At 43.7% G+C, this 25030-nt stretch overlaps 1 protein-coding gene across 1 annotated transcript in view; it reads right to left on the bottom strand.

The window, feature by feature from the left end:
- Positions 1-25030, bottom strand: part of LOC124545920 (calcium uniporter protein, mitochondrial) — a 141859-nt gene that overhangs the window by 12253 nt on the left and 104576 nt on the right. Inside the window, exon 4 of the mRNA XM_047124881.1 lies at positions 16103-16249. Coding sequence (XP_046980837.1) covers positions 16103-16249 — 147 coding nt within the window. The remainder of the gene's footprint in view (positions 1-16102; positions 16250-25030) is intronic.

Raw genomic sequence — 25030 nt, 5'->3', positions numbered from 1 at the left:
AGAGCAGTCAAACGGAATGGACAGTGTCAACATGTACACAAAAAAAGCAGAACTAGAATAATGGAATGTTGTCAAATTAAATCAGGTGATGCCAAGGAAATTAGATTAGGAAATGAGATGCTTAAAGCAGCAGATGAGTTTTGTTATTTGGGCAGCAAAATAACTGATGATGGTCGAAGTAGACAGAATATAAAATGTAGACTGGCAATGGCAAGGAAAGCGTTTCCGGAGAAGAGGAATCCGAGTGTAGATTTAAGCCTCAGGAACTCTTTTCTGAAAGTATTTGTGTGAAGTGTAGTCATGTGTGGAAGTGAAACATGGATGATACACAGTTTAGACAAGAAGAGAGTAGAAGATTTCAAAATGTGGTGCTGCTACAGAAGAATGCTGAAGATTAGATGGGTAGATCATGTAACTAATGTGAAGGTGCTGAATAGAACTGGGGAGAAGATGAATTTGTGGCACAACTTGACTTTAAGACAGGATCAGTTGACAGGACATATTTTGAGACAACAAGGGATCACCAATTTAGTACTGGAGGGAAACATGGAGGGTAAAAATCATAGAGGGAAACCAAGAGATGAATACACTAAGCAGGTTCAGAAGGATGTAGGTTGCAGTAGTTACTTGGTGATGAAGAGGCTTGCACAGGATAGAGTAGCATGGAGAGCTGCATCAAATGAGTCTTTGGATTGAAGACAACAACAACAACAACAACAACAACAACACATCGTTCAAATTATGACCATGTTCTATACACATTTAAAGCCACTCCCTGAAGTGCCACATGATCCTCCTAGTCATGGAACATCACTCTGTAAGAGGATCAGATGCCCTGCCAACATTTCTCTGAGAAGGGACCATCAACAACCTGGCTATGTGTACAGTGGTGCCATCTTGTGGCACAACATAGCAGGACTCCCTAAGTAATTAAGTGTTACTGCAGGAAGTTGTGTAGAAGTTGTACATATGATCAGATGTTTCTTTCACAGTTGTGGCCTTTTCTTTAAAAATGTATGGGTCTACAATTCTGAAATCGGTGAGAGCACACCAAACAGTAACACATTCGCTGTTGAGAGGGTAGTGAAGGATCTGTCAAGAATTGCCTGTGGACCAATACCAAATATGTATTTGTTTATTGACATAGCCTGACAGATGAAAGTGCAGTCCGAGAGTTACGTAGCAAATGCATGCCTACAGACTGAATGTTGAGGAGATCACAGAGGCTTTATATTAACATTTTAACACCTTCTTATCAAATAACTGAACCACAACAGAATGATTTTCCTACCTGGACCCTTCACCTGTTGACCTATCCTAAAGCGTCTACATGATGAACTCTGTGCTGGAGAACAGAGTGGGCATTATTTGAGTAAGTATCAATCACAAAACCTCAATGATGTCCACTACATGCCTGACTAGTCCTGACAAGCCACTGCATTTGTTCATCCAGGCACCCTTCCTTGTTGCTCGCAGCTGTGGTGTAACAATGCATGTGATGTAAATGGCAAACATTATTCTTTCAAACTGTGCATTACATTTGTGACTGTCATTTTGCATTGTTGTATTTCTTAGGTTTAAAATTTGGGAGGTGTTTCTGATGCACCATGTAAATCACGACATTACCACCACAGCAAAAAATGGGTACAGTGAATGAGGTGCACTCTCATTTAAAGGGTATGTTAACAGGGTAAAATGTATAGAGTTCTCTACTACCATTAAAACAAGAAGACACTGCATTTTGTGGCAACCATCTCAGAAAATGCCAATATAACCTCGTCACAGAAAACTGCTTCCATCTAGAGCAAGTGCTCAGGCCCGGATTCAGGCTCAAGTGACACAAGCTGCTGCTTGGGGTGCAAACTGAGAAGGGCACCGGAAGCATCACCACTGCAAGATTTCTATAAAGGGCATGTCACAATTACTAGTGGCCACTCAGTGCACACAAGCTGGGAAGGGCAGGGGCATCCAAGTCGAAGATCTGATGTTTGGTTTGCGGGGCGGTTATCAGCGCCCGTACAAATTCCCAACCTTTGCTCAGTCCAAACTCGCCACTTTTAGGAATGATGATGAAATGATGAGGACAACCCAGGCATCTCAAGGCAGGTGAAAATCCTTGACCCCGCCGGGAATCGAACCCGGGGTCCCGTGCTCAGGAAGCGAGAACACGACCGCGAGACCACGAGCTGCGGACTGTATGTATGCAGTGTGTATCACAGTTAATAGCATGAACTGACACTGCAAAGGTGTACAAGGGATACGAGGGAAAGGGGAGGAAGGTTTCTTTTGGGGCTGGGTGGGGGAGGGGGGGGTAGGGGGTTAGGGTGCAAAACATCTAAGGTCATAAGTGCCCAGTATAGAACCATAGAATGCTGGGACTGTGAGGGTAAAAACCGCTGCGAGGTCCAATGCAGAAAGGAAAAAAAAAAAAAAATCTAAAACATCAAGATATTACGGAAGAGTATCTAAAAGACGTCGACAGGACACCAGCATCACCAGGTAGAAAATCAAATCTCTTTTGTCATATTACTGCTTTTTAAAAAACTTAAATGCAAGCCACATCTGCTAAAATGTCCGGCAAAGCGGGCGGCAGCCTAACCCTGAGGCTTAAGTGGCTAAAACGGGGCAGAGGATCAGGAAACGTCTGACTGTTAATGGCTGGCCACAGAAAGAACAGCTGGGTGCAGGGGTCGCCACTCAACAAGTGGCGGCAACTAAAGCAGCAGTGCCCTATTCACAATCAAGCTAACATTACTTCCTCATGGTGAGACAGCTGGGAGGAAGTCAACCAGGCTATCGGGAGAGGTTTGACTTCTCTGATGTTGTACCCATGAAGGGAGCACCAATGGTCATGCCAAAGTGACATGATACACCGATAGAGAAAAGTACAAATATCTTGTGAGGGAACAGAGTAAGAGGCAGGCCGACCGAGATGGACTGCGGCCTTGGCTGCAGCATCAGCAGCGTCATTCCCAGGCACACCAACATGGCCAGGAACCCACGTGAACATCACTTGGACTCCCCCATCTGGAAACAAACAGAGGCAGTCCTGGATCCGTTGAATGATGGGGTGGACTGAATCGGGATCATCCAGACTCTGAAGGGCACTGAGGGAGTCAGAGCAGATCACACAGTGAATGAGCTGGTGCCTTCGGACGTAGTGAACAGCCTGATAGAGGGCAAAAAGCTCTGCTGTAAAAATTGTGCACTGGTCGAGAAACCAGTATTGAATCTTATCAGCCCCGACGACAAAAGCACAGCCAACACTGTGGGTGGACTTGGAACCATCAGTGTACAAAAATATGCTATTGGCCAATTGTGAGCAAAGTTCGAGAAAGTTGCAGCGATAGGTCAGTTCGGGAGTCGAATCCTTCGGGAACGAGCTGAAGTCACAACAAACACAAACCTATGTCTGAAGCCAAGGTAGTGAAGGGCTCCCTCCCCCCCCCCCCCCCCCCCCCCCATTTGGAAAGTGGCAGGAAGTGTGAACTGCAGCTGCTGAAACAGGTGACGAAAGCAGATGGCGGGAGGCTGCAGAGAAGAAACGTACATTTCGTACTGGCAGTCCAGAATGTCATCAAAAAAAGGGTCAAGGGTTGGGTGGCCTGGCATGGAAGAAAGCTGACATGCAAACCTACTGAGTAGGATGTTGCGCTGGTATGACAGTGATAGTTCACCGGCTTCTGCGTAGAGACTTTCAACAGGGCTAGTATGGAAGGCACCAGTGGCAAGACGGATCCCCAAATGGTGGATTGTATTTAGATAGTTTAAGATAGGAGCCCGTGCAGAGGAGCAGACAACGCATCCATAATCCAACTTGGAGCGGACAAGAGATCAAGAGAGGCGGAGGAGGACAGTCCGGTCAGCTCCCCAAGCAGTACCACTCAATACACGAGGGACATTGAGAAACCAGGTGCAGAATGCAGCCAGGTAGGACACATGGGGAGACCAACTGAGTTTCCCATAGAACGTAAGCCCTAAGAACTTCGTTGCATCCATGAACGGGAGAGCATTTTGGCCCAGTCACAAGGATGGTGGAAGAAACGCCTTGTACTGCCAGAAGTTGATGCAAATGGATTTGGTAGCACAAAAGCGGAAACCATTTGTGACACTCCACAAACAGAGACGGCCCATACAACACTGAAGACAGCTTTGCAGGAGCTGCAATAAATAGCAAATTCGTCAACCAAAAGAGAGCTGGAAATGCCAGCTGGAAGGCAGTCCATAATTGGGTTGATGGCTATGGCAAAGAGAACAACACTCAGTACGGAGCCCTGAGGCACCCTGTTCTCCTGTGGAAAGGTGTGGGATAAGGAGGAACCCACACGTACCCGGAAAACTGTGTCTGTTAAAAATTCCTGGATGAAAGTGGGAAGATGACTGCGAAAGCTTCATGTGTGCATAGTATGTAGAATGCCTGTCCGCCACTTTCTCCAAATCAAATAAAACGGCCACCGTTTGTCGCTTCTGCAGAAAATTATTCATGATGAACATCGACAGGGTGACGAGATGATCAACTACTGAGCAGCGCTTTCGAAACCCACACTGAGCATCAGTGAGAAGATGGTGTTACTCCAGCCACCACACTGATCGACCATTGATCATGCGTTCCATCACCTTACAAACGCTGCTGGTAAGAGAAATTGGACGATCGCTGGAAGGAATAGATTTATCTTTACCAGGCTTAGGTAGTGGAACAACAGTAGCTTCACATCAAAGCGTGGGAAATGTAGTGTCAGTCCAAATATGGTTTTAGGTATTGAGGAGAAAGTGTTTTCCCACACGAGGAAGGTTCTGCAGCATGAGGATGTGGATTGTATCAGGCCCAGGAGTAGAAGACCTGGATGAGGAGAGAACATGCTCAAGCTCCCTCATAGTAAAAGGAGTATTGTAGCATTCTCGATTCAAAGAGAGAAAAGAGATTGCACGAGCCTCCTCCACTTGCTTCCGAGGAAGGAAGGCAGGATGGTAGTGGGTGGAGCTTGAAACCTCCACAGAGTACTGGCCCAAAGCATTGGAAATATCTACAGGGTCGACTATGATGTTTCCCGCCATGGTCAGACCAGGAACCGGGGAGTGGGCGGTAGTCCCGGAAAGCCAGCGCAGGCCACCCCAAATGAGAGAGGATGGAGTAAATCTGTTGAATGATCTGATGAAGGAAATCCAGCACGCTTTCTTGCTTTCCTTAATAGTGTGACGGCACTGCGCATGTAGTTGCTTGTAGCGGATGCAGTTCGTTAACGTAGGATGATGGTGAAAGATACGAAGCACATGTTATTGGGCACAAATCGCATTGCCGCACTCTACAGTCCACCAAGGGACTGGGACCTGACGGGGAGAAGTAGTAGTACGAGGGATAGAGGATGCAGCAGCCGAGAGAATAACATCCACGAGGTGCTCAACCTGATCATCACAGCTGGGAAATGGCCATTCGTCAAAGACTGCCAAGGACGAATAGAGCCCCCAGTCAGCAAGACAGAATTTCCAATGAGCGGGCTGCTGTGGTGGGGTATGACTGTACAGGCGAGTCACACAAGAGAAGTGGTCACTCGCGTAAGTATTGTAAAGAGCACACCACTTGATACGTCATGCGAGCTGGGCAGATCAGATTGAGAGGTCTAAGTGGGAATGATTGTGCGTGGAATAAGAGAGAAACGTGGCTTTGCTGGTGTTAAGGCACACAAGATTAATACAATTAAGAAGATCCGCCAAAAGAGAACCTCTCGGGCAGGCAACAGGCGAGCCCCAAAGAGGATGTTGGGCATTGGTGTCACTAAGAAGCAGAAAGGGTGGAGGAAGCTGAGCAACAAGCTGCATCAGGTCTGCCCTAGTGACAGCAGAAGACAAAGGGATATAAATGGTGCAGAGGGAAAAGGTACATTCGGGAAGGCAAACATGGGCAGCAACTGCTTGCAGGTGGGTGTGCAAGGGGATAGGACAATGGCAAACATCATCTCGTAGAAGCAGCAGGACCCCACCATGAGCAGGAATCCCCGCCATAAGGGGAAGGTCCATCCGTAGTGAAGTAAAATGGAAAAGAGCAAAATGATCTTGAGGACGTAGCTTGGTTTCTTGGAGACAGACTACAAGCGGACATTGCGACCACAGGAGCAGCTGGAGGTCTGCCCTGTTAGACCGAAGGCCACAGATATTCCATTGTAAAAGAGCCATAAAATTTAGGAACACCAGAGAATGAATAAGAAACACTCACCTTGACGGCCGCTTAGGGTGAGCCGTCGAGGGAGGACAGCCAGTCCACAACTCAGCAGGATCAACAGAGCTTCACTGTTGTCGACCAGTTGAAAAGGACCGATGAGTCGATAAGGGCTGAGGAGTAGGAGAGGGGGAAGACTGTTTGCCTTTGGATGACTGTTTTGGCTTTTGGCAATTGGTAGAAGAGCCAGACGACTGGAAACTCGAGGTACGCAAGAAATCTTCCTGGGAATCATCCTTTTTGAATTGACGGTTCGCTGGCTGTGTTGCAACCGTCTTCGCCAGTGAGGGCAAAGAATGGGTAGCAGAATCTACAGCCAGGAAATGGGAGATGGAGTGTCAGCTTGAAGGTGAGGCGACTTTGCCACCATCAAACTGAACTGTAAGTCACAAGTTTGCGTAGCCATGTTTTTCGTGGGACGTGAAGAGGCTAAAATGGTGCTGAAGGTTCCAGACGAAGGGACATTCAATTTACAGCTCGCCAACAGTTTCCGGGAAACAGGAAAAGGTACCTTCTCCTTCACCCTTATCTCCTGAACTGCTGGGTCATATTGATAGACGGGACAAGAATGAAAAGAAGCAGCATGTTCTCCATGACAATTAAGGCAGCGGGGAGGGGGGGGGGGGGGGCGCACAGAGATGACTTCATAGCCTGCCTTTATCTTAGTAGGAAGCGATAACCGATTGAAAGTCAGGAAAAATGTGCGGGTGGGCACCAAATTGGCAGCTTCCTTCTTCATAACTCGATGAACAGCGGTAACGCTCTGATCCGACAGATGATCAGCGATTTCATCCTCCGTCAAACCATCCAATAGCCGGGTGCAGATAACACCACGGGACGAGTTAAGTGTCCTGTGAGCCTCCACTTTTATAGGATAGTCATGGAGGATTTGGGCCTTGAGTAGTTTCTGGGGCTGGAGAGCGCTATCAATTTCCAAAAGCAGAGTACCATTGTGGAGACGATAAGATGACTTCACAGGGCCAGCGATGCCATCCATGCCTTTCTGTATAACAAAGGGGTTAACAGTAGCAAAAATCTGGTGAGACTACTAGATATCGAGGCACAACAGGAAGAGACATTGCGGCAGGAGCCTCATTCCACTTTCTTTTATGCGAAACACTTGGAAAAAGAGAAGGAAAGTCAGTCATTGGGAAAAAGTCCCTCACGATTGCCAGCGTCTCCGATGGCACGCCCCTTCCAGCCAGGGGCCCTCCAAAGGGGAGGCCTCCCGCCTTAGGTGATTGTCCTCACTTTAGGTCACACCTCCCAAACAACAGACGGAGGGACCAATCGACAGAGGAGGAAGGTAACAGCTCAGGCAGTCACCCCTTCCTGGGCCTGGCCTGCACCAGGGGGTATGTGCGGGCCCTACTTGCCAACCCGGTGCGTCAAACGCATGGGTGGCCATCAGGCACACATGGGGAGGAGAAGAAAAGATAAGAAGGAAAGGAAGAAAGAAAGAATGGCCTCAAACGCTGCAACAGAGGAAAAAGAGATCAGAACAAGGAAAGAACAGAACAAGCAAAGAAAGGAACAAAGAAAGAGTGGAACAGGGAAAAAACTGAACAGGGAAATAGCTAAACAGGGAAATAGCTAAACAGGGAAATAGCTACACAGGGAAATAGCTACACAGGGAAATAGCTACACAGGGAAAGAGCTACACAGGGAAAGAGCTACACAGGGAAAGAGCTACACAGGGAAAGAGCTACACAGGGAAAGAGCTACACAGGGAAAGAGCTACACAGGGAAAGAGCTAAACAGGGAAAGAGCTAAACAGGGAAAGAGCTAAACAGGGAAAGAGCAAAATGAGGAAAAAGTAGTACAGGGAAAGGGCAGTACAGGGAAAGGGCAGTACAGGGAAAGGGCAGTACAGGGAAAGGGCAGTACAGGGAAAGGGCAGTACAGGAAAAGGGCAGTACAGGAAAAGGGCAGTACAGGAAACGGGCAGTACAGGAAACGGGCAGAACAGGAAACGGGCAGAACAGGAAACGGGCAGAACAGGAAACGGGCAGAACAGGAAACGGGCAGAACAGGAAACGGGCAGAACAGGAAACGGGCAGAACAGGAAACGGGCAGAACAGGAAACGGGCAGAACAGGAAACGGGCAGAACAGGAAACGGGCAGAACAGGAAACGGGCAGAACAGGAAACGGGCAGAACAGGAAACGGGCAGAACAGGAAACGGGCAGTACAGGAAACGGGCAGTACAGGAAACGGGCAGTACAGGAAACGGGCAGTACAGGAAACGGGCAGTACAGGAAGACAGCAGTGCAGGGAAAGAGCAGTACAGGGAGAGAACAGTACAAGAGAGAATATTCCTAGAAGCAAACCAACGCAAATGAGCTTCAAGAGCCCATGGAGGCACGAGAAATCTCCCCAAGAGAGGGGAAAAGGACAGGAGAAGAGAAGAGGAGACAAACAGCACACAAAGAGAAGCACTGCTGGGGCCCCATGGTTGCCAAGCACGTCCTCACCAAAGAGTGGTGAGCCCCCTGGGAGAAGGGAGGAAGGGAGTGGGTGGTGGCAGATCATAAGTCACTTGTTTGGAAAAAGTTCTCAAACCAACCCTGCAACTCTTCTGGTCAACAATATTCAAATGGCACATGCCATTGTCAATAGCTTCTGTAAATGGGTAACAGTGCAGTACACACAAGAGCAGGAAGATCATCCTGGATGATATCCTCATCATTGGGTTGGAAAAACTGCCAGTCCGTGTGGTTGCACATAAAAGCACTGCTAACAGCTCCTCTAAGCAAAGAGAGAGGTTTCCAAGACTGACAGGTTGCAGTAGATATTTATGCGTGTTACCAGAGCTGTTGAAAAAACCTATTAATTCAAACTGACCATATCAGACTTCACAGAGTCACAATTAAGTAATAAGCTATATTTACAATGAATGCCTGACACTGTTACAGGCTGCATAGATTTCCCCTCCACACTTCTGAGACACAGCTCATAACACCTAAATTTAATCTAAAACATCTACAAACTTACATTATTGAACTACAGTGCTCACTGGAATAGCAAAATGTGTGCAATACATTACCTGTATCTAAACCTATTGCTAATCAAGTCTGTCTTATAATATGGCATACTGTTGTGTGTGTACTTATATTTAATTGTTTATTGCAATTAATTAAGTGGTTAAAATCTTCATCAGTCCTTCATGTTTGCCAGCTAAATAAATATGTAAACAATAATGATCATGGCATATTCTGGTAACTAATGCAATGAGCTATCCAATCACACCACACACAGGATCTTTTATCTTTTCAATGCACTGCAGTTGTTAATTCTCATACAATTATCACATTTACATAGCACTGCCCTTACCAGTGTATTACGTTTACAGGTTTTCAAACTATGCATTGTGGCTTCAAGAGCCATCATAACATCGGTTTAAGGTCGTCTCAGTGGTTTCTTGAAAATAATAATTTGTTTTATTTGTGTCCTGAGTAAAAGAACAATTTGTGAGTAGTAGTGATTTTTAGCATGCCGACAACTAAGTGTCATTACTGTGGCAGTGTGGTAGACGGCAGTCTAGTATTGTGGAAGGAGAAGTTGAATGATAAAGGTATGCATCACATTGTCCCCAGTCTTCACTCGGTTTTAAAAGACAATGACTTTAAGTTGACTGAAGAACTGAATTCTGTGTTTGTGGATCAGTGATCAGTGATTATTTCTGATGTGCTTTCGAGAAAAAGTTTATCAACACATGTGGATCAAAGGTCTTTTCAGTAGAGAACTTCCCACATACTTATCACCAAAGAACAAAAGCAATTTGTTATATTTCTTCATACTCCACATTTAAATTGAAGTTCATTCCCTCATCACTGCTTAAGTTTTGAAGCTTAGTGAAGCAGGATATCCCCAAGTAGGTAACAATGCCCTATGAATGTTGATATTTCTTGCACCACCCTACTTGCACGAGGCAGAATTTTCAGCATTGGCAGTCTTGAACATGAAACATAGGTCGCAAATGAATGTTGGAGATGACAGTGGTAATTTCCAATCAAGTGCTGAGATTTGAAGAACTGATGATGAAGAAGTAAGCCCATCCTTTCCGTTGATTTTATTGCAAAAATAATGTGTAAAAATACAAAGTTGATTATAATGTATTGTATCAACAGTTGGCCTGCCCGGTTGGCCGTGCGGTCTAACGCACGGCTTTCCTGGTGGGAAGAGGCGCGTCCCCGGCACAAATCCGCCCAGCGGATTTGTGTCAAGGTCCAGTGAACCGGCCTGTCTGTGGATGGTTTTTAGGCGGTTTTCCATCTGCCTCGGTGAATGCAGGCTGGTTCCCCTTATTCTGACTCAGTTACACTACGTTGACGATTGCTACGCAAACAAGTTCTCCACGTACGCGTACACCACCATTACTCTATCACGCAAACATAGGGGTTACACTCGTCTGGTGTTACGATGTTCCCTGGGGGGTCCACCGGGGGCCAAACCGCACAATAACCCTGGGTTCGGTGTGGGGTGGCGGAGGGGTGAAGTGGACTACGGTAGTCGTCGTGGGGTTGTGGATCACTGCGGCTGTGGTGGGGACAGAGCCTCTCCGTCGTTTCTAGGTCCCTGTTTAACATACAATACAATACATACAATCAATAGTTAAGAATGATGTAACTACTCTTTTTTTATTTTTTGGAAACTTTAGTTTATTTACCACATACTTTAATATTAAATGTGAAAGGAGCCATGGGTGTTTATGTTCATTTTAAGGGAACTGTAGATACAAAAAGTTTGAGCTCTAAAGCATAATACATACAGTGAAGGCCATATTATTCATAATTCTGTGATAACATTGTCTCTAGAAAGGTTTGTCTGGATTTTGTGTAGAACTACTGCTTGTATGTGTATCCTTCCTGTAATACATGAACATGGTGATATTTCACCATCTGTGGCTGCTCAATTGAGTCAGCCATTAAAGACTCGCACTACGGCTGGGACTTCCTGTCAGCCCACTTGTCTTCTGCACTGTCCCTCTCCTCTCTCACTGGATGTGTGCGACGTTCACACTCTGAAGTGCACCCAGGGGTTAGAATTTATGGAGATACCCTAATGTCCTAATTAGCAGCCAGTGATATCTGTACTGTGCACCACTGGAAATGGTTATGCACATTTCCTATGGATGTGTAAACACAAGCAAGAAGTCAGCTGTTACAGGCAACTGAGACTGCAGTCATGTGTGTGAGTTGTGTGTGTGTGTGTGTGTGTGTGTGTGTGTGTGTGTGTGTGTGTGTGTGTGCGCGCGTGCGCGCTTATGGGTGTCTATTGCTGACAAAGGCCACTGGCCAAAAGCTTTAAGTGTGAAAATCTTTTTGTTCTGCCTATCTGCGACTCAGCGTCTCTGCTATATGGTGAGCAGCAACTTTCCTTCTCATAATACTGATTCTTCTTGAATGTTACTTAAATACTGTGTTCAAGTTGTTAATGCTTCTGCGGAATAAAGTTGTGTTTAGTCTAAAGGTCATACGTACTTACACCAAACTACAGCATGACTAGTAAGTGTGGTTGTGTTATCTGCACTACTTGCTACTCTGGTTGGTCCTCTGTTTATGCTGACTGTGTTATGGAGGACATTTCACGTCAGTTGGTTGAACAGCAAGAATCATTCACCATGGCATTGCAACACCAATCACAGGAGTTGGACAATCAAACTCAGATACTTCAATCACTGGCTTCTGTTTTGTCTAGTCGGCACACTCCTCAGGCCACGTTGCCTGTCGCTTTGCCCTCCGGCCCCCATTGTTTATCCACCTCCCTTTTCTACAAACGATGAGTCCACTGAGGAATGGGATGCATACAAAAAATGTCTGTGACAACACTTTCAAGCTTTTGGGATTACTGACGCTATTTTATGCCATGACTTGTTCCTTTCATGGATGTTGCCAAGAATGTATCAAGTCCTATGCTAACTCGCCCCTTTTCAGGATCCATCTTCTTTCATGTTTGACCAAATGCCTGAACTTCTGTCAAAATACTGTTGCAAGTACACTCGTATCATTGCATCCCGGGTTGAGTTTTACCACTGTAGGAAACATCCACATCAATCCTATCGAGCATAAGTGGCTGAACTCCAGGGGTTAAGTTGTCATCATCATCTTGTGTGCTGATCAGACAGTGACAGATGCTATCATTCGTTTAGCTCCCCCTGAAGTGCAAGAGCATGTCCTCCAGTGTGAAAATCCATCCCTCTCAAGAGGTTTCAGCTATTGCGCAGTTGTTCAAGGTGTCATGAGCTGCAGGTAACCAAATTCAATCATGGTGTGAAGTATCAGCAATCCAACTCTCTTTCATTAACCCTGAGGGCCCACAGACTGGTCAAAATGCTCGGCTACCTGTCATAATTGCCACAAAATAAGTCACACTCCTTCTGTTTCTAATGCAAAAATTCAGCACAAAGATCCTGATGCAGGTATGGATGTAAACATTGTATCTGCTATCTCTGTTGCACCAAACAAGGTTTTCACTAACGTGTTTTTTTTTAATTCTGCTCATGCAAATGGATACAGGAACTCTGGTAGCCTTGTTAAACTCACAAACTCATACAGATATGGGCTCCCCTCTGCTTATTCTTGTGTCATGAAAGTTGCTAAATTACAATAAACAGAGTATTCCATTTCCCAGCCAATTCTCTGCCCTGTGACCTGCAAGTCAGTATCTAGTCACTTACATTTCTTGTTGCAGATAATGTATGTATGGAGAATCTTTTTTGGATTAGATACTTTTAAGTTGTTTGGCTTTTATCACTTCAGATGAAGTGAATTTAGTGTCAGAACAAGTGCCGTATATGCAGTTAGATGCATTATGTTCCGAGTTTTTCTCTTTGTTCTTTCCTGGACTGAGGTGTTCCAATGATTTTCAAGTGCACAATACCATGGTACCTTCTGCTCAGTCTCATTTTTTCCAGATCCGTCCGATCCCAGTGACACCCAGGGAACAAGAGAAAGATTAATTACATAGCCTCATGGAATCCAGTATTGTTTGGCCTATTGCATCAAGTGAATGGGCTACCCCATTAGTTATAGTAAAGAAACCGTTGGACTGGTTACGCCTCTGTGGCAATTTTAAAAGTTTCTATGGACACATAATGTGCCGTGCATACTTACCTTATACCGCACTAAGATGAACTCTTTGTGAAGTTATCAGGTCGTCAACATTTCTCAGAAATTAACTTGTCAGATGCCTATTTACAATTCCCTCTGCATACCGAGTTACAACTTATGTTAGCTGTCAATACCCCTTTTGGACCGTATCAATACTTTCAGTTGCCTTTTGGAGCTGCCAGTGATCCCGCTTTTTTTCAATGTTTTTGTGACTACTTAAACCATCTGTGCCGGTTGTGCAAACTATTTGGATGACATTGTGGTTTCTGGTCCCTCCATTGAGGAGCATTTACATCTACAAAATCTCCGTACTCTTTTTTTTTCAGTCCTCCAAGCGGCCGGGTTGAGATGTAATTTAGAAAAATGTCAATTTTTTTCAACCTTCTATCATTTATCTCGGTTTTGAAGTTTCTCATGAGAGTCTCAAACCCCTGCATCAACATGTTTCTGCTATTGTGTTGCTTCCACACCCTATGTCAGTCAAAGAAATTCAGGTTTTTCCAGGAAAAGTCACCTACTACCATAAATTTTTGACTGGGGCAGTGACAATTGTCACCCGTTACATGCATTGCTGTACATGCGTTGCTGGCTGCTGGCCTGTGAAACCACGTTTTCCACCCTAAGACCGTGTTGCACTCTGCGCCCTGCTTAGTGACATACTAACCAGGCCTTGCCTCCACTTGGTCCTTGCGATGGCCGCTTCACAGTACAGGCTGGAGGTGGTACTGGCTCATAGATATCCCTATGGCTATGAACAGCCTATTGTTTGCGCCTAAAAAATGCTGACTCCTGCTCAAAACAGGTACTCTCAGATAGAAAAGGAAGCTTTGGCCATTGTATATGCTGTGAAGAAATTCCATGTTTTTCTCTATGGTACCAAATTCCACCTGGTCATCAATCACAAACCATTGATATCCATATTCAGTCCTTCTGTGAAATTACCAGATAAAGTGGCACATTGCATTCAACACTGGACTCTTTTCCTTTTGCATTGAACAACGAAATTCATTTCCGCCCTACCAATCAGCACGCATATGCCGATGCTTTGTCCCACCTGCAAGCCAGCCTGGACCCAAGATTTGATGAGGAGGAATTGTTTTGTTTCCACATTGATGTCAGCACACAGCACATGGTTGATGGTTTTCCTGGAACTACAACACAGATCGTGAAGGCATAGCTTTGGGTCCCGTTATGTGGACGGTCATAATATTCACACAACATGGTTGGCCAGATTGACCACCTTCTTGTGCATTCGACTCCTCCATAATTATTACATCTTTTGACATCGATTCTTTGTTCACTTGTATGCATGGATCACATGGCTTCTCAAGTATTGATCCCCTCAGTGCTTTGTTCGGAGTTCTCCATTTATTACATGCAGATCACTGTGGTGTCTCACGCACAAAAGCGTTCACAGTATGTGACATACGAAGCAGCTCCCCAGGCATCATTGTCTACTTGGCAAACACCATCGCTTGCATGGAACCGTATACATCTACATCTACATACGTATTCCGCAATCCACCATATGGTGCGTGGCAGAGGGTACCTCGTACCACAACTAACATCTTCTCTCCCTGTTCCACTCCCAAACAGAACGAGGGAAAAATGACTGCCTATACGCCTCTGTATGAGCCCCAAATCTATCTTATCTTATCTTTGTGGTCTTTTCGTGAAATGTAAGGTGGCGGCAGTAAAATTGTACTGTAGTCAGCCTCAAATGCTGGTTCTCTAAATTTCCTCGGTAGCAATTCACGAAAAGAATGCCTCCTTTCCTCTAGAGACTCCCACCCGAGTTCCTGTACCATTTCCGTAACACTCATGTGACGATCAAGCCTACCAGTAACAAATCTAGCAGCCCGTCTCTGAATTGCTTCTATCTCCTCCCCCAATCCGACCTGACAGGGATCCCAAATGCTCAAGCAGTACTCAAGAATAGGTCGCACCAGCGTTCTATAAGCGATCTCCTTTACAGATGAACCACATCTTCCCAGAATTCTACCAATGAACCGAAGACAACCACCTGCATTCCCCACAACTGCCATTACATGCTTGTCCCACTTCATATTGCTCTGCAATGTTACGCCCAAATATTTAATCGACGTGACTGTGTCAAGCGCTACACTACTAATGGAGTATTCAGACAGTACAGGATTCTTTTTCCTATTCATCAGCACTACCCATGCGAAGCCTGGGTAGGACATTAGTTGCACTTAACACGTAATCAGACGTGCCAAGCTGCACACAAGACTGTAACCAAAGACCTACATTTCTTGTGTTGGCAAGATGGTGGACAATGACGACCCCCCACACCCCCCTCCACCCACTGCTGCTATCAGGATATGTAAAGCCATCTCCCTATATTCTAATCTCACTGACAACACATACCTTAGTGCTCAGAGGCACGAGAGACTGGTGTCTGGCACCGTAAAACAAACAGTTGCGAGCAGGATAAAACTGACAGAAATGAGATGGCACCAGAGTAGGAGCTCAAAACGTGTGGTGAGACCCAACCCTTTGGGCAGCAAGTAGACACAGAATAAGAGAGCACTACCTTTAACTACGTGGACGTTCCACTGGATTCGACTCGTTCCACATCATTACGAAATATCGTATTCATGATCCATGGAACTAGTATTAATCTAATCTCTAATCTAATATTTATCAATTTAAATACATAACCGAGGAACATTGCTTCAACCGAAGGAAAGCTGTTTGTCGTTGCGAATATGTGGTCCGGTATTTGCACCACTGTGTTACTTGGCACATAAGCTCACCTGCTCCATTGGTTCCAGCTCGACCTTGAGCTCCTCGAGCTGTGAGCACAGCTCCCTCTCCTTGTGCAGCTGATGCTCCTCCACGTTCAGGGCTTCGTACATCTGGTTCACCAAGTTCCGGACATCTGACAGTCGCTGCAGTTCTTCCTGCAAAACAGAACATGTGCTTAGTAACCGGGCGGCTGTCATCTGCCATGTGTATTTCTGACAACAACTTCAGCAGGTGTAGAAAGAGCTGCTACAAAGCAATGTGAGGGATTGTCAAAGTTTTAATTACCACCTTGAAAAAATACAGTTATATGTGGCTCCGTAAACTTTCCCGGCATAATAGTTGGTTGTATTCATGTCGGGTCTCCAGCCAGAACATACCATCATCTGGATACATCCAGATGACAATATGTTCCAGCTGGAGACCTGACACGAATGTAATACAGTTACATAATTATTTGTGTATCTTCTTCTCTGCTGAGCCAGCAGCTTGCATAAGGTCATAATAGACATCTTTTTACACTTCTGACAAGATTAGCTGAAAACTGTTTATTTATTGCTGACGGCACAAGTTCACAACAAGCTTGTTTCAGCATATGTACCATTATCAACAGTTCATCTAGATGGAATGACATCCATAAATAATCTTGGTACACAAGTTCTTTTACAGTGATCAGCCAGAACATTATAACCACCTACATAATAGCTGGTACATCCACCTGCGGCACGGATAACAGCGGCATTGTATCGTGGCACGGAAGCAATGAGGACTTAGTAGGTTACTGGAGGGAGTTGGCACCACATCTGTGCACACAAGACACCTAATTCCTGTAAATTTTGGTGGAGGGTTGGGGGGGAGGGTGGGGGGTGATGAGCTCTGACAACATGTTCAATCACATCCCACACGTGTTCGATTGGGTTCAGATCTGGCGAGTTGGATGATCAGCGCATCAACTGGAACTCACCACTGTTTTCCTCAAACCACTCCATCACAATCCAGACCTTGTGACAAGACACATTTTCTTGCTGAAAATGCCACTGCCATCGGGAAATGATCACCATGAAGGGGTGTACGTGGTCTGCAACTGGTGTACGGTACTCCTTGGCCATCCTTTTGCCTTGCACGATCTCCATTGAACCCTGGGTGCTCATATGAATGTTACCTGGAGCATAATGGAGCTGCCGTCAGCTTGTCTCCCTCCCGCAGTACACGTGTCAAGGGGATGGTCCCCTGGTAGACAACAGTGTTGAAGACAGTCATCACAGCTCTCCTTGAACACCCAACAATTTGTGCAGATTCTGAAATGCTCATGCCAAGACTCTGGCTCACCCCAACTTTCCCTCAGTCAAACACAGATCGATCGAATGTCTTCCCCATTCTACACACAAACAACACACTCACTGATGCTACGTGTGTCCGACTAGTAGTCATCCCTCACCAGGTGATGCTGGTATCGCTTGGATGGGTTTATACCGATAGTAGGTTGGTGGTCATAATATTCTGGCTGATCAGGGTATGTATTGTGTTGTTAACATAGGTCATGTATTTATACTGTCTAGATGAAGTGACATTCATAAATCATGTGAGAACATAAAATCTTTTGTGTACTATGCTGGTATTTTCTGTGACCTATCTAAGGCACTTTGCTCTGTGAATCACAGCATTCTTCTAGGTAAATTGAATTTTTATGCAATTAATGGCATAGTCAACCAATGGATAATGTCATATCCAACCAAAACAATGCAGAAAGTTGTACTTAGTAATTCAGTCAACATAGTCTGGGGACGTAATCCCGACTTGAGAGAAATCACCTATGGAGCTCACATAAGCAGCTTAATTTTACTTCTACTATTGTTCCTCACATACACAAATAATCTTCCGCCTAAGGCACAACAAGCAGAATTACTTCTTTTTGCACATGATGCTAGTACGGTAATCAGTCCAATGGTACATACAGGAACAGAAGAAACAGTAAACAATGTTCTTAAAAGTGTCATTGACTGGTTTTCTGTTAATTTTAAAAAGACACAGAATATTCAGTTGTGCACATCTAGGGGTACTACACCAATGATATGTATAATACTTGGTGAAGAAACAATAAATATAATGGAAGCTTCAAAATTCTTAGGTGTTCATACTGATGAGAATTTAAACTGGAGAAAGCACATTTTGGAACTCCTACAAAACTTAGTTCAGCCTCATTAGGACTTAGAGTCATTACAAACCTTGGGAAGAGACAAATCAGTAAATTGGCATATTTTCCACATTTTCATTCAATAATGTCATGTGGCATAATGTCCTGGGTAAGTCATCTTTACAAAAGAAACTCTCTGCTGCTCAAAAACGTGTTGTAAGAATAATATGCGGTGTCCATCCATGATCATCTTATAGGCATCTGTTTAAGGAGTTGGGGATTCTGACTACTGCTTCACAGCACATTTATTCCCCTCATGAAGTGTGTTGTAAATTGTCCACCACAGTTCAAATGAGGCAGTGAAGTACATAATTCCAAAGGAAAAGTGACATTCATTATTCCACATTAAGGTTGTCTTTAGCACACAATGGGTGCACAATACCCCGACTAAAATTTTTGATCATTTGCCCAGCGATATAAGATATCTGACAGACAGCAAAGTAAAATTTGAAAACAAACTGCGAATCTCCTTGACAACTCCTTCCGTTCTTTGGAGGAATTTCTATTATTGTAATGTTTATAAGGTGGCGAGCAGTTATTACTAACTCACATGGGCATTATAATAAATAAAAACTTATAAATGTCAACTGGTAGTTATTTTCACAAATTAATTTGCAATGTGAATGTAAAATGGGTTGTACCATATCTTTATGATTCATCGTACAAAATGGTCCATGGAACGTGTAACTAATATAGGTTACATACTGTATTTACTTTCTGCAGAAATTTCGTGTTATTTTTTGACAGTTGTAAAATGACAGATCGTACACACAAAGCATCACTGGAATGATCTGTCATTTTACAACTGTCAAAAACATAACACGAAATTTCTGTAGAAAGTAACCTGACCTTGTTAACAACGCAGGTACATAAAAGAACTTACGTTCCAAGATGATTTATGGACGTCACTCCATATAGAATCTAGAGGAAACTTGATACAGATGCACATATGCGGGAAAAAGCTTGTTGTGAAATCAAGTAGTCAACAAGAATTTAACAATTTGCAGCTATTTTTGTCAAAAGTATAAGAAAAATATTTTCCTGGGTATATTTTCGTTCTGCCGTTGAAACTACAAGAAAATGCGTTTTTTTTTTTTTTTTTTCGCCAGACGCGCTTCGTTTTATTGAGGTATAGCGAAACGCGTCTGGCGAAAAGAAAAAAGGAAAAAAAAGGACACGCATTTCCATGTAGTTTTAACGACGGAACGAAAATACCCTCAGAAATTGTGAACCAACTACGGACAATATGGCCACACAAATGCAGAAAATTTTTTCGTTTGTTTGCAGACGGAAGCCTGTAGTCCCGGTAAACGACGAGATCATCTTAGCCCAGTACAGACAGCAGTGAAATGGGGGTAGAGTTGTAAAAGGTGGAGTGAGTTTGATTTTCAGATATGGTGCCTGTAATACCCCAAGTTTTAGATCTCCCCTTTGTACGTTATCCATCATCTCGAGGAAAACCGACAAGAAATGTCACTTTTTTCAGTTTTTTCTCAGTAACTTACTCCCAGTGTATTTTACGCTACAATATGCCATTATCAGTTTTAAAGAGCGATAAATTTCCTGCAAGTTTCATATACAGGGTGTTCGGAAATTCCCATGTACACAATATTTCGAATTGGAACCCATGCCAGGAAACGTACCGTTTCCGTGGTACAGTCGTTTGAAAACATTATTTTTTAGTAGGTACGTATGCAACAGGATTGTCAGTATGCAACAGGATTGTCAGGGTGGGGGGTATATCCGATGCCAGTGCCAATGAATAAAGAACCAGCTCCATAGACATTGTTGTCAAGCCAATGCAGAAAGTTCTTAAGGCAACTAATGCAGCTGCAAAGACAGCGGGACTTCGATGCTCCATTGGATCTTTCAATGTGGATTCGAATTATACGGCAATGCACCAGAAGTTGAATTCATCATGGAAGAAGACGAGTTTGACGATCCACTGCGTACTGGTCGAAGTGGTGAACTGTACACGTCTGAAGCAAAACAACACAAATTGTTCAATTTTTAGCTTAAAATCTTGTATATATCGTTAAAATAAACTGTAATTTCTATTTTTAAACTGTAATTTGTTGAAATATACGTATATGTGAAAGAGTTGAAAATTGGTGTTTTTCAGAAGAGCTTATTCCCCAGAAATTACGTGAATCTCCTAAATTACATGCACATATTGCACACATAACGGCTAAGGATGACATTACTTTTAGGAATACTATTTTTTGAGGATGTGTGGCGTAACAAGTGCTGTATCATTTGAGAGATACAGAGCCGAGCGAGTGTACCAGGGGGTTGCTCCAGTTCACTGCAACTAGCGCGATGTCAACATAACGCGCCTATGCGTAGCATACAAATATTGCATCATAATCTAAGAATGAAATTAAAAATTAAAGTACTTTTCCAAACTTTGGCAGTGTATACTTCAGTACATTAATGTTTAAACTGTTAAATCTCAGAATGACCAGATGAATATGTTTCCCTAAATAGATCGTTATAAATAAAAAGCAAGTGGCACTAAATAATGACGGTAGAAAGCCAAAAATTATTCAGGATGTGCAAATGTATTTCACAGTCAACTGTTACAGATCTCAACTTGATGGGTGCAATATTTTCGTCAAAATCAGTGTTTTTGCGAAAAACTTAATGCGTTAAATATTAGACTGGAAAGATCTGAATAGGGAAAGTAGCCTAAATCGCACCACTTTTCATAAAAACTGCTGTAAAAGCCTTAAAATGTTCTATTTTAGTTACATAAATAAACAGAAATGAATATTTGTGTTTTGGGTACAAAAAGCATTTACAAGAAATTTTTGCCATAATATATATATTTATTTTTGACAGTTCTGTAAAACTCTGCAATTGGTGCCATTTGGGCTAATGGTTTCCTAAATTGCTCCATGGGGTGCCAAAATCGCTCGTGTTCCTACTATTATGCGGTTTTTGGTTGAAAATTTGTTTTCAAATTTAAGGGTATACTCCATACAATAAATTATTTATTTATTTCACTGAATATCTCACACAAATAGCCTTTAAAATATTCGTAATAATGCTTTGCTGTTATTGAAAAAAAGAAAATAAATTTATCATTGTTCAAATACAGTTTAACTTATGTACAAACTCACACTGAAAGGTCATTTCATGTTTTAGAACACCAGCACAGGTTTCATGAGCCCATTTTCTGCAAACTGAGCATTGCAGCATATCCTCCACCACACTTTCTTCACAAATCAATTTCAACCTGAATATTTTCGAGAGATGATTACGATGAACCAGTGTTATTTTCGTTGCGTCTCTGCTTCTTCCTTTTGAAGGTCCAAACCCATTAGTTGATTTCAACACTTTCTTTGCAACATGAAGTGATTTTTTGTCCCTAATATCTTGCAATGTATTCGTATGCTTCAAGTCAACATTTCAGCTTTCTGAGCGCCTTTCTTTGGTCTTTTTCGTTGTCTGGTAGACCTAACCGGTTTTGACAAAGGACTCATTTCATGGACGGTCGCAGCAAGACTTCATGAGGGGCTAATTTGAAGTGGTTGCTATACCTTTGTATTTGCTCCGTTGGAGGCCTCCTTCAGCTTCTTGACGCCCATTCTCAGCTCTGTCATTGGGAAGCGTTAGGCACATTGGCGTCTCTTCTACTTGATTTGTGTTGCTTTTCTGTGAATGGGTAATGGCTGGAACAAAGGCAGCATCGCGAAAGACATTTCTGTCTACGGGCCAGATTCCAGTGGTTCTGAAACCATTCATTGCATTGATGAAGGTCGCTGCTCGGATGTACGCGTCGGAAAGCGGAGAACAAATATCGAACCGAGTCACAGGAGGCTCATTAGCTCGCAGCCATTTCCACAGTGCTTCATGATAATAGGAACGGTGTGTAGTGTGCCCATCAAGTTATAAGAGTAAAACACCGTGCGACCTTGCAAATTTAATAGCATCAAGATTCATGGAGTGTGTCGAGTGTCCAACCAACACAAGAAGAACTTGTCTCACTGCGATGGTTTCACATAAGCAATAAAATGCGGCACAAGAGTGCCTGGCGGAGCACCAGTTTTAAGCCTCTTAAATATTATGGGGGGGGGGGGGGGAGGCATAACTACCACTAGCACTCGTACAGCAGACAATTGTAGTGTTAGTTCCTCTTTCGGCACTAGGAACACTACCCACTTGATGTTTCCCCTTCTGTGCCAATATCTTAGGAGATATCTTTTGTACAGTTGATTGGTTGGTTGGTTGTTTCGGGGAAGGAGACCAGACAGCGAGGTCATCGGTCTCATCGGATTAGGGAAGGACGGGGAAGGAAGTCGGCCGTGCCCTTTGAAAGGAACCATCCCGGCATTTGCCTGGAGCGATTTAGGGAAATCACGGAAAACCTAAATCAGGATGGCCGGACGCGGGATTGAACCGTCGTCCTCCCGAATGCGAGTCCAGTGTGTACAGTTGAGAAACCCGATTCGTCGACATTGAAAATGGGCAGTCCATTTAGTTTATGCTCGTCTACATTTTTTTTCCAGATTGTCAAAAGACTTGTTAACATTTTCTTTATTAAAACCTCCAGCCCTAGCAATAGATACATTTTCAGGCTGTCGTAAAGTTAAGTGTCAGATGACGTTTCACAAAAGCGTATAACCATTTCTTACCAGCCGTTTTTTTCTCTTTACTGAATGGATTGTCAAGATGGGGATTAGCCTCAATTATTTGAAAAGCTAACTTCCTTACTTCAGTTATTCGTAAGACCGAACAGATTCTCTTCGAATTCTAAAATGACGTTAACAAGTTCTTCTACAGCTGAAAGTGGTAATGCTGTTTGTTTTCCATTCACTGCCCCATTGTTGCCACGGTTGACTCCCCGTATAACGTCACCTCGAATATGTCTTAGAAAAATTTTCTTTGGTATTTCTTTTTTTTGTGCAACATTCGTTCAGTTTTAATTTCCGTTGTTTAAAATCTTCTCTAAAATCCTCCAATGCACGTGTCATACTTTCTGGAGACCACTTCGCAGCCATTGTAATAGAAATCTGCAATGAAGAAGGTGAAATAATAATACCTGTTATGAAACAACTTTCACGATCACCGCGAAATTATTTTTCTTAGTTCGGCAATATTAGACTCCATAAATGTATTGAAGTATTTAGCCTAAATGGCTTTCATTACTAAGGTTCTTAAATCGCACCAGTAAAGATTCCTAAATCGCACTGGTGCTATTTAGGCAACTCAGCAGTGGTGCGATTTCGGCAACCACCATTTTGTGAGTTTGTCATGCTGTAAGCTAAACAATTGATTGAATGACAATTATAACGATGTCAAAGAGTAGTTAAATATATCTTAATTATATGTAATAGATGTGAATGAAATTATGTTTTGTACCTTAGTAGCAGGCTCCTTACGAAAGTACACAAATCTTACATTAAAATCGTCACTTTTCTTATAAAACAAATACAACACAAACTACCGCAGCCACTGAAACCGAACTATTGTCGCCTCATGGGAGTGTTCCCTAGTTCAAACTACTTCCGTTAGGTGGTGCGTAAGTATCACCGGTAAATCTAAAAACGTGGTGGTGCGATTTGAAAGCCGTTGCGATATAGGCTACTTTCCCCTTCAGCACTTGATTACATCCGTTAAATAATGAAGCTATAACAAGCTTCAAGACTTTGATGTAAATACCAATCAATACAAGGTCTCTTACGTATGTAGCTCAGAGGTCATGTTCAACTGTCGGTCCCGTTTTAAAAATTCTAGCCGGCTCGAACTTAATGCAGTCGAGCTAAAACGTTTTCTGTAATTAAAGCCAATCTAAATCCATTCATATAAAAATAACGAAGATTGTAAATTGATTCATAACCGACTTCCTAAATAATAAATGTCAGAGAAAGCGGCCAATTAGATGCTACTACCTCGGTATACAGAAGATGACGGCAGATGTTCCCTTCGGCCGTCCGCTGTGCCCTTATATACAAATACGGCCTGAGAACCCATTGACGACCAAGAAGACGAGCCAAACTGAGAAGACAACGAATACACTGCGATTCACCGAACCGCACAATAACCCTGGATTCGGTGCGGGGCGGCGGTGGGGTGAGTGGACTGCTGTAGCCTGTAGTGGGGTTGTGAACCACTGAGGGCTGCGGCGCGGACGAAGCCTCTCCATCGTTTCTAGGTCCCCGGTTCAATACACACAATATACACAACATACCTGAAAATCTAAATTTCTCCACCATTTGCAATCAAAAACGGTATCTCTGTTGGCTTATCTCGCCGCTAGAGGAGCTAAACAAAATGGTGCACTCCATTGACAGTGTAGCATCATGCGGTATTTAGTTTTCTGCATTTGAAGGGGAACAACACTGCAATAACCCGTGCTGAGTCAGTGGAAGAGTAAAAGAAGGATGGACCATCGTATGACACAGTGGTTATGAGGCGTCGACGCTTTTATTGTTGTCAGACGACACCGAATGACGAAGAATTAAGCGACAGACCACTCCTCTGTGAGTAAGTGGCAACCACAAAGAAAATGGACGTCCTGGTGCTGGAAGACCTGTCGATCACAATCGAGGCGATAGCAGAAAAAGTGAAAATCGCTCTCTGAGCAGATCTCAACATCCTTCACGACATTTTGAACACGAAAAATTTCGCCGCCCGCTGAATTCTGTGACCGCTCAACCCCATTAAGAGAAGCCTGCCGAATGGAGACATCAGCCGAAGTGTTGCAGCTGTATCAGGCCTATCCAGATGGCTTCTGAAGCTG

The sequence above is a fragment of the Schistocerca americana genome, chromosome 8, assembly GCF_021461395.2.
Source record: "Schistocerca americana isolate TAMUIC-IGC-003095 chromosome 8, iqSchAmer2.1, whole genome shotgun sequence".
Lineage (NCBI taxonomy): Eukaryota > Metazoa > Arthropoda > Insecta > Orthoptera > Acrididae > Schistocerca > Schistocerca americana.
The sequence above is the reverse complement of the archived record's forward strand: the minus strand, read 5'-3'. Positions and strand labels throughout refer to the sequence as shown.